Genomic DNA, 11748 nt, shown 5'->3' on the forward strand with positions numbered 1-11748 from the left:
AAAATGACTGTAGCGGTAACCCAACCTTGTTGATTGGAGATCTCAAGATCTTGGTTCAATGGGACAACGAAGTTACAGAAGTGTTACAGCACATGAGATATTTTATCTCTATTCCAATCCTATGATGAATTTGTGTTGTCCTATCACATGTAGTGAGGTTAAGATTATGCTTTTAATAACTTTAATACATTTATAAGGTGGAGTATGGTAGGATACTCTTGATAGAAGTGTCACCTATGTGAGTGTGAAGATAAGTCGCTTCAATGAAACACTCATGAATCCAAGATGGTGTCCATGGCCGAAATGGAACCAACCATGAGAACCTAAAGTATGTGAGATAGGTTTCTGTGTGGATATTATTGTCTTAGTATGTACCAACAGCTGAGCAGTTCAAGACATCACGTTTACTGCGCAGCTTAGTATACTCAATAGCATTCCACTACGGAAGGTTCAAAGCCACAAGCTGCCTCTCCCGATGCAGTGACTTATCGATTGGACTCTTGTAAAAGTGTCAGCATGCATACACACGCATTGCATTAATTTCTATTCATGTGGGGATTGTTGGATATTAGGCCTTAACTAACCAATACGATTTTGTGGAAAAATCGTGGTGTCATCAATTGATGAAAGTCGTAATTGACTTCAAAATCGAAATCTATGTTTTACATAGATAGATCTACACTATTAATTTGTTCAAAATCGATTAAGGATGAATGAGAAATTAATTGTTCAAATTCAACCCAGAATAACATTAATTGTTAATTAATGTTATATAAAAAAGTGCATGGGGAATAGTCCTACATCGAAAAAATTCGATAGGTTTCCCTTCCTTATAAATGTTGCTGTGTTAAATTAGTTAACACAAAAGCTCATGTGCTCTCTTCTCACGGACTCGCAGGTGCTCGCACCTGCGAGCCTGCGGCTCACCACGCGTGCACGCGCACAATGAGTACTTTGTTGGCGCACTTTGCACTTTGCACTTTGCACGCGTGCAATGGGCGCTTTGTTGGCGTGCACATACGTATCGTCGCGAGGAGCATTGAGGAGCTTAAATTTATGCTCCAGCGGACATGGTAATGCCTACATGGCACTCGGATGATGTGTTAGGCTCACATGTGACGTGGCAGTGCCTATGTGGCATCCATATGGGCAGGGAGAGATGACTGGATTGCTGACTGGGCGAATGGATGACAACTGTTGATCAAAGATGTGTGATGGATCGCATGTGATGTGATCTAGAGCGTTGGATCGCAAAGAGTCGCGATCTGACCGCTGGTGATGATGCTTGATCTGAAGCATTAGATCGAATGGATCTTTGGATCTAGATCTGACGGCTGATGACAAAAGTGAGATCTGAGGGTCACAACTCTCCAGATCTGATGAATATGATTAAAGGTCGATCTGAAGAGTTACAACCCTCCAGATCGAACGGCTCAGATCAATCCTGCCCAAAAATCACAGCCACTCATCAAAGGGTATTCTACCTTTTCCCTTTGTATAAATATATCTCTCCAGATACAGGAAAGATAATCGAATTCATCGATTCTACTCATCATTTGAGCATTCATCTCAACTTGTGTATTCGGAGTCCAAAAAGCCTACTAAAAGGTTTGCTGGTCTCGGAATTTGAAGTGCTACTATTTCAAGACGTCGTCGTTGTATCTTGAGAACGAATTGCTGCTATCCGTAAGCACCTATAACGGAGCAATATCGTTTCGTATCTTGAGAACGAATTACTACTATCCATAAGCACTTATAACAGAGCAATATCATTTACGGAGATAGTGTTAAACACTAGACTCGACGATTCATATCAATTTACATTCTCTCTGGCATTTACCAAAACCAACACTAAGCAACAAGGAGATATCTCGTCGACCGAAAGCCACTAGAATACTTGAAAATCTAAATATTTGAGATCATGAATCTAAATATTTGAAATATATTTGTCAATAGACTCTTAATTTGTGAAATTTTTTGTATTTTTCAAAAACACACCAAATGGGAGCCTTTTAATACGCTCTTTCGATATGTTTATCATCGTGTTGACGGACAACACCATGTACTTTACCTTTAGATCCGAAAATAAAAACCATTAAAATTACGTACGCTGGTCCACTATAATTTTTTTTTCTCCAAAATCAATTGGTGCCTTACTCTTTGAGCTACTTTTCAAAATAAACGTCCATCGCTAATTTAGTAGTGGGAGATGATCGGAAAGTAGTAGGGCTTTTACGTCTCGACGATGAAGGAAGCTTAGTGGTGGATGAAACTGGAGGAAATGAAAAAGGTCGGGTGGGATATAAATTATATATATCTACATCCCATCCATTAACTTTTTTATTTTATTTTTAAATTGTGGTTATGAGAGAAAGAAAAGTTGACTAACAGCTGGTATTAATTAAATTTAAACTCATCTATGTATAATATTTTTTAACAAGTTGAATAAAAAAAATGTTTGTTTTAATATATTATTAGCTATTATATTGTATTATCTATTCTCCTTGATTACTTAATAGTGTTAAATAAGAGTTTTTTTTATCGAATGTCTCAGTTTGGGCATTTTCAAAAAAATTTTAAATTTATTTGATAATCGATTTGTGGAGTCAGATTCTCCATCTTCAAAATTAATTAGACCTAAAACTCATATACCTAGATTAATAAAAAAAATTATAAAGAAAAAAATCAAAAGAATATCCATCATTTATATTTTCATCATATCGATATCTCATTTCTAATAAAGTCAAATGAATGTTATTGAAGCTAATTTCTAATAGTAATTTTATATTATTTTAATTTTATTTTTTTAAATTATAATATAATTAAAATAATATTTTAATGAATAAAATAAATGATGAAGACTTTATGACACTCATATATTTTCAAATAAATATAATTTAATCATGATTGGATGGGTAGAAGTTAACATATAACTTTTACAATATGTAACCGAAGTTAATTGTTAGTTTTTATAATGTGTAAAAGTTAATTGCTAACTTTTACCATGACAACTTTATATCATTTTAATTTTTCTTTTCTAAATGATAACCTAATTAAAATAATATTTTAATAAGTAAAATAAATAATAAAATTTTATAATATTTATTTCGTTTCAAATGAATATAATTTAATTATGATCAAATGTGTAAAAATTAATATGGCGTATAATAGCTACTTTTTTACTTTTTAATAGGTAGTTACTATAAGAGCAATGATACATTACATAAAAAAAATATAGCATGAAATTCAACATGACACATTTCATGTAGTGGATCCCACATCCATGCAGTAGGATCTACATCCATGCAGTTGAGTGTGTCATATTGAATTTCATGCTACATTTTTGATATAGCATATCATTCTTACTTTTTTAATAGGTAGTTACTATAAAAGAAGAGTAAAGTAATTTAGATCATTATGAATTTTAATTAAAAATAAAATCTTCATCCTACTTTAATTTGAAAATGATTTTTATCTTATTTATATATAAAAAAACATATGATCAATTTTTTTTACTTTTTAAAAAGAGTGGTATTTTAATAATTAGGGGTGCTCTTGTTATGAACCACCCAATTGTAATTTAACAACCCGGGTGGTATCACTATTGCGTGTGCGCTGCTTTGCTTCGATCGGCTTTCTCCCATCTCTCTCTCTCTCTCTCTCTCTCTCTCTCTCTCTCTCTCTCTCAAAATGGGGTACCTCTCCTGCCGCGCCGACTCCTCCATCGCCACCTGCCGCTCCATCTCCGCCACCTCCACCGTCACTGCCTCTCACAAGCCCCAAATCAAGAAAGGCCCCAAGGCCCAGCAGATCCCCGATCTCCATCCCTGCGGCAACTTGAAGCACATCCGCCAATTCGACTACCAAGAGCTTGAATCTGCCACCGGAAACTTCTCCGACGAAGCCCTCCTCGGACGCGGAAGCCACGGCATGGTCTATAAGGCGGTCCTCCGATGCGGTCGTCTCGTCGCCGTCAAGCGCCCCTCCCGCCGCCATTTCCACCTCTCCTCTCCCTCGCCCCCTCCCGCAGCTGCCGCCGTCCCCATCCCCACGCGGGACGAAGTTGAGAACGAGATCGAGATCCTGTGCGGCATCCACAGCCCACGGCTGGTCAACCTAATCGGCTTCACTCCTTCCACCCCCGACTGCAAGGAGCGGCTCCTGGTGGTGGAATTCATGCCCAATGGTACGCTCTACGACCTTCTTCACTCGAATCCTCATCCGCCTGGCTGGACTCGTCGCCTCCGACTCGCGCTTCAGACGGCCAAAGCCCTCGACACTCTCCACTCCGTGCAGCCGCCTGTCATCCACCGCGACGTCAAGTCGGCAAATGTATTGATCGATCAGAACTTCAATGCTCGGCTCGGGGATTTCGGTCTCGCCCTCCGCGACGAAGAAAATGCCAAATTCCCCTCGGCTCGCTCGACTCCACCCGCAGGCACGCTTGGCTACCTCGACCCTTCGTACGTCACTCCGGAAAACTTGAGCACCAAAACAGACGTATTTAGCTTCGGGATCTTACTTCTTGAGATAATGAGCGGCCGGAAGGCAATCGATGTCGCCTATTCTCCGCCTTCGGTGGTGGAGTGGGCCGTCCCCTTGTTGAGAAAAGGGAAGGTCGCCACGCTTTTTGACCCTAGGATTGCGCCGCCCAAAGACCCGGTGGCGAGGAAGCAGCTGGCTTCCCTGGCTGCGAGCTGTGTAAGGTCCTACAAGGAGATGCGGCCTTCCATGCAGGAAGTGGTGGAGCAGCTTAAGGTGTTGAGCAAGACGGTCCCTTCTAGAGCATGGAATGCTCTCTCTGTTGGCAACCCATGCTCGGTAGTTGATGTGGAGAGGACCCTTACCAAACTGAATGTTAGTAGCATGAATAAGGCTGAAATTTTGGGTTCGTGTTCTAGTATCCTTGCAGACCAGGAGCCAATTTCCAAGGATGAAGATCTACCTGTTGCTGTAAAGAAACCTCCAGTGTTTCTGAAGCAATCCCGTTCTTCAAGAGCGAGGGATGTTCTCTCAGAGAAGACAAAAGGAAGTATAAATCTGCTGGATCTCATGGCTCAACCTAATGCACCACTAGTTAAGGAATTGACGCCATCTGTTAGCGTTAACAATAGTTCAACGATCAGCAGGGCTAGGACCTTGCGAGCTGTTCATGATTTCCATGATACTGATGCAATTTTTCAGTTGAGGAACCAAAGTATGACAAGGAACCAATTAAGACCGTTCTTCTCATCCAATCTATCTATCAATCCAAAGAATAGATTAGATGAGAAGGCTCATGATCAAACTAAAGGTTGCATTTAACCTCAGTTGGTTTGTCACAGACCATGTTGTTTGTTGTATTCAATATGTACTATTGTTGGATTATCATTTTTTCACTAGGGAGAAAACATATTCTTCTTTTCTTAAGTTGCTTTCAATTACAACTGAACAGGTGTACGGATTGATTTTCTGTATGTGCATTCTGGTTGTGAAAATTTGAAGTTTACACCTGTTTCTGGTCTATTATCTGTTCCACAATTTGTGGATAAACAACTCTCATTTGATACTCTTATTAGTTACCTTGATTCAATCACTATCATTCTAGTGAACTTCCTCTTTTCTGTAACTGGTTTTTGCTGTTTTATTGTCTAAATATATACTTTAGTTGTGCCCAGTTACTTCCTCTATTTATTATTACCTTCTGATTTCTCCCTCAGTATACACACTATCATCTCATTTATCTCCCAATTTCAGAACTACAGAAATTATTGTTCTTCAACTCTTTTTATCCTTGAGAAAACAATTCAATATTTTATAGTTTCCATGATATAGTATGCTCCTCTATTAAACACTTATCTTATTCAAGGTGGTGAAAGGGCTTCTGTGAAAATGTTAAAAATGAGCAATTGAGAATGGTTGGACCAGGGTTTAGAGTAAGAATCCAATGCTGGCTGGTAATTCTCATTCCATGTGTAGTATGGCTTTCAATTATTTTTGTCGATTCAGACATTGTAATTTGTCAAAGTATGGGCTTCCAACTGAACTGCTTACTGTTAATAACTGAAATCAATATTTTTGCTGCTTCATTGAACTGCCCCTATTCAAACATGCATTTATAGTCTACATTCTGTTTATAACTGAAGTGCCAATTACTATTTGTTTTGTAATCTTAAACTCATGTCTTTTAGTTTAGAGCATTTTCTGAGTATGCTAGATTACTAATTGGTGTAAGTAGGCATGATTTATAACCTACTTGCATGTATTTGTAAATCTGAAAAGTTTTCTAATCCGTTGTGTAACTCCGCAAGCTAGTTTTGTTGAACATCTAATTTTCAGCCTGAGAGTTTGCTCCCTAAATCACCTACTGAAGCTTCTCCTGGTCATCCGGCTTCAAGAATCAAAGACCTAAGATGAATTGGTTGGTTGAAGGTTATTAAATTTACATTAGTCTTCATTTTCAGTTTGCTAGTTCCATTGGAAGTATAACTTGCTGCCATGATTAGTAAGTCAAATGACGGATGGCTGCTATTTACCCCTGTTATCTAGTTGTGGGATCTAAGCTTGAGTTCATGAGGTGCAGTTGCCCTAAAACTTGTGCATGAATCCTTAGTTCTCGAATTTATGGGTTTCCCTGTGGATCTTGCATTCTTTTACCAAATTTGCTAGCGGTGCTAATATGGAACCAGTGGCAGATTAGTTTTCTTTCATTTTTTTTGTTTTGACAGAAATTTTTATTATTCGGTTGTTCTTATGAATTTAACTTCTTTTGCAGTCTCCATTCTGTTTATTAGTTAATACTTATGAATTGTGCATCTCTCAAAGCCTTCATTCTGTTGTATCATTTAAGTATTTATGAAGTTTGGTTTGAAGCGCTGTCTCCAAGCTGAGGTTGTGCAGGTAAATTTTCTTCTGCAATTTGATACGCAACACTCGATCAGAATTTATTAAAGTGCATTTTTTAAATATTGAATGAGGACAAATAATATATAGTTGTAAAAAAATTGATGAACAGTAGGTATATATTCTTTCCTAATACCTTGAGCCATTATCATTAGTTGAAGCTTATCGTGTTTCATGGTTCATGGAGACTTGTAAGTTCTTCGAGGAACCTTTAACTCTTTTTAAATCTCTAGAAATGTGTTCAAACTATCAGTAGGGCTGGTTCAATACTAAATTTTGCATTTGATATTATATATTGTATTGAAAATTTTGATATGAGAAAAATTATATCGATACTATATCGAAAATTCAATATATTGAAATTTTACTATATAGGATTTTCAATTTGTATAAATTTAACATTGTTCATATCAAAATACTTGGTATATCAAAATTTTTATACCATATATGATATCATATGCAAAAAATTGAACATATTCAATCGATAAAATATCGATTGATTTAATTTTTGATCGAATTATTTAAATTATAATATTGATTTTTAAAAATTTATATTACAGTGATGTTGGATGAGCACCGCATATCATTAAAATTAAAATAAAATTAATTAATTAAAATATATAAAATTAATTAATTGAAAAAATAATTATCAAAAACTTATATTAAATAGAATTAATGATAAATTTTTTTATAGATTTTAAAAAGATAAAAAAATACTTTAAATAGAAAAAACATAATAAATATGAAATTATAATTAATGGTATTGGATTTTAAAATTTAAAATCATGATGTTGGATTTTGAAATCCAACACGATATGTTGAATTCTATGATGTTGAGTTTCAAAACTAATATCATATTGTATTTCGATATATATCGAAATATTAAAAAATAATAAATTTTATATAAATATTGAAAAGTTTAGTATGATGTAATGTCATATCGAAATTTTTTTGATATAGTATGATATAATATCCATATTTAAATTTTTAATATATCCGTTTTTGATATGAATTGTATATATCCATATAGAATGCATGATATATTAAAATTTTTGATATTTTTCTATCCCTAACCATCAGTAAAAACAAATAGATGAATTTTTTATAATTCATTTTGGATTACTTCATATTTGGTCGTCGACAAGGACTCAATTTAAAAATGTCGAGCTATTAATTATTTAGCGTTTGACTTTGGTTTAGTTTAGCCCAAAATCAAAATCATGCTTGTTTTCTTTGAAATTAATGAGCAGACAGAGGTGACGAGGAGAATCACCTAAACTGTTTTATTATAAATATCCTTGAATTCTTAAACATTTGCTACCCGTCCATCTTAAAAAATTAGATTGGACATAATTAATTCGATAAGTTTCTAAAGGCTCACTTTTGAAAATGTCCAAAAGATGCATCAAATTTTATTTTATTTTTCTAAAAGGTCATCTGATCCCCATTTTTCTCCTTCATCAATGGTTGATTTCATTCATGTTTTTCTAAGTATCCGAACCACATTTAAACAAAAAATTCATTGGTTCGGATGCATGAAGTAACATTGAGGCCCGTATTTACCCTAACTTTTTTTATTTTACACGCAACATCTACTATCACAAAACATATATTCTGATAGGATTTCAACAGAGTAAAAATATCGGTGGGAAGAATAAATACTAAAAGGTGATTTAAAACTTCGCCGTCGCTCAAACTTTGAAGGTTGGGTGTTCTTGGAAGAAGACTGATCAAGATTTCAGCATAGCAACTCATTTGACATTTTCTCATCGATTCTCTTTAAGATTTTCTTATGTATGTTTATGGTTTATTTATTTAGGTTTTTTTCTCATCCATCTCTGTAATTTAGGTTTTTGTAAAGTTGACATTGTAAATGTAATTATATAATTGTAAATGATTAGTTTTTTTATATGAGAGATATATATAGTGAGTAAACAAAAAAATATATATATTTAGAGGTTTAGGTTTCTCCTACTTATTAGTAGTAATTATTACAACTTGGTGCTGAAATTTCAAAACCTGAAAGATGCACAGTAGTTCCAAACCATAATATAATAGTGTTGAATATTATATTCCAGCACTATTGCGGTGCTGAACTTTTTAAATTTCAGTACAACGCTAGTCCTAAACTTTCTATTGTGATGTTAATGATTTAAATTCAACACTATATTGGTTCGTTTACAAGGCTAAGGACCAATCTTGTACACTATATCTATCTTCTCCACACTCATCTTTTCTGTTACATATCAAATTTTTAAAAATCCAAATCCTCTAGCTCCATTAATGGATTTCGGTCAAAATCTATTGATGGACTTAACAAGCTCCAATCACACTCATTCTAAGTTCTATAGGTTTCTTCATTGCTTCTCAGTCCAAATGTATCCTCATTTATTATCTTGAAATATTTCCAGCACTGATCAAAAGGTTTGTAAATCAGAACATTGTGGTCTTATTCTTCGAATAACAGCATCACAGTGGTGTTGATCTTTCAACACCATCATCACACATTGTGATATCAACAGAACACTATGGTGCTAATTTTCAAAAACCAGCACTATAGTGGTGTTGATATTCCGAAACTAGCACTACAATGTCTATATCAATTAGCATGCAACCATAACTTCACTTACGAATCTCAGGACAATGATTGCACCATATATACCTTCTACACACTCACCTCTTTCATCCTATGGAAAACTTTCAAAAATTCAAATACCTTAGGTTCATCAATAGATTTCGATCAAAAATCATTGATAGATCTAGAGAGCTTTGATCTGATCCATTCCAAATGATACAGATTTTTGAAGTGCCCAGGAGTCTATATATGTTCAGAGAAATTAGTTTGAAGTAGTGATTTGAAAGTTTTCAAAATTTCAGACTTTAATGAAATTGACACATATACATAACGTATCCAAGTCAACTTTATGGGATGTCAGAATCAATCATGAACATCATAAATACTTTCTATACACTCATCTCTTCCATTATATGTTAATCTTTCAGAAATCCAAGTCTCCTAGGTCCAGCAAAACTCATTGATGGACTTAGCCAGTTTAGATTGGATTCATTCCAACTCCTGTGGGTTTATTAGATACATCGAAGCCCAAATGTGTGCTCCTTTACTAGTTTAAGGCTTTCCCAACACTAATCAAAAGGTTTTGAAACTTTCAAAAGTCAGTGATACTGTTCTTCTAAGAATAACACTATAATGGTGCTGATTTTCAAAAACCAGCACCGCCCTATATAAGAAGAACAGAATACTATTGTGTTGGTTTTGAAATACCAACACCACTGTGGTGTTGATCTTTCAAAATCAGCATCATTGTGTCGTGTCAGTTGACACACAATCATAACTTCGCTATGGATCTCAGCACCAAGCATGGACACAATGAATACCTTCTACACACTCATCTCTTTTAGTACATGTGAACCTTTCATAAATCCAAGTCCCCTAGGTCTATCAATGGGTTTTGATCAAAACCCATTGATGGACTTCGCAGTTCAAATTAGACCCACTTCAACTCATGTGAGCTTCTTTAGTGCTTCTCAGTCTTATCGTGTCCTAAAGTCTCAGATTCAAGTCTTTCATAGCAGGTACACATGAGGATGACTATATTTCTGATGAATTTGAATCATGTATGGCCTCTATTGATTCATATTTAGTGGAGAGATAACGAGCTACTCAATAGTCCATAAATATAGCCTCAAGTAATATTTCATCTTCTTGTGAAAATACTAATGTGGTCAACAAAAATAGAAATATAAGTAATTTGGCATTTGATCTAAATGAAGAATAAATCCATTACAAGATGAGGTACCCAGTAATAGTATATTATTTAGAGAATATTTTAAGACAACATGGAGTTAGCGAGAAGATTCAAATATTCAGATTATAGAGGAATTAGAATGCAATACAGATTCAGAAATATTCTTAGCTGATAATATCCAATTTGACCAAGTTGATTTTAACCTAGATCAGTACAGTAACTTAGAAAAGTAGTTTCCAATTGCTGATGATTCATATGTTATGAATTCATGATTAATATCAAGTCCAATCATAGTGGAAATAGATAAACATAAATTTTTTGTTGGATAGGTTTTTTTCTCCCGACAAGAGTTCAAGGATGAACTTGTAAAGTATGCTATGTTTAAAAATATCAAATACAATCCAGTTGGCACTTAGCTCAATATAATTAAAATTATTTGTTTCAATCAACCATATACATGAGAGTAGTTGCTAAGGGAGATTCGGAGTTCACCATTACAAAATATGTACAAGAACACTAATGTTGTAGCCTTAGGGAAACACCTGATCATAAAGCTTACACATCCACATTTGTAGTATCTCAAGTTGAAGAGCAATTTGTTGCTTCTAAACAATACAAACCAAGGTTTATTCAAAGAGATATGAAATCTAGGTTTGACATTTCTATATCATATAAGAAAGCAAATCTATCCCGGGAGAAAGCATTTAAGAAAGTGGTTGATGATTATGAATAGGCATATAGAGATCTTTCAATGTATTATAGGGAATCCTATGCGATAAACGATAAATTGTAGCAGAAAAAATATCTCTTGAGCGATCTATATGAAAGAAAACTCATACAAGTTAGATTTACAAAATCCAATCTAATAAGACAGGTTTCCGAAGATCTATACCACTATGGTGTTGGTATCGAAACCAATACCGTAATGTTTCGAAATCCAAAAAATGGTGGGCCTCTTGGTAGACGGGTTTAAGAGGTTGGAATCGGAATGAAATTAGTTTCATCTACACATTGTAGTGTTGGTTTCCGAAGATCAACACCACTATGGTGTTGGTATTCGAAAACCAATACCGTAATGTTTCAAAATCCAAAAAAAACT

General features: G+C 34.9%; 1 protein-coding gene across 1 annotated transcript; it reads left to right on the forward strand.

The window, feature by feature from the left end:
* Positions 1-3674: 3674 nt before the first annotated feature.
* LOC141845465 (serine/threonine-protein kinase-like protein At3g51990) lies at positions 3675-5456 on the forward strand. The gene has a single exon (XM_074733516.1). It carries the CDS (start codon positions 3691-3693, stop codon positions 5302-5304), a length of 1614 nt encoding a protein of 537 aa, XP_074589617.1. The 5' UTR covers positions 3675-3690; the 3' UTR covers positions 5305-5456.
* Positions 5457-11748: the final 6292 nt, after the last annotated feature.

The sequence above is a fragment of the Curcuma longa genome, chromosome 14 (assembly GCF_044706935.1).
Source record: "Curcuma longa cultivar G26 ecotype Majalengka, Jawa Barat chromosome 14, ITB_CL_G26_1.1, whole genome shotgun sequence".
In the NCBI taxonomy this organism is placed as follows: domain Eukaryota; kingdom Viridiplantae; phylum Streptophyta; class Magnoliopsida; order Zingiberales; family Zingiberaceae; genus Curcuma; species Curcuma longa.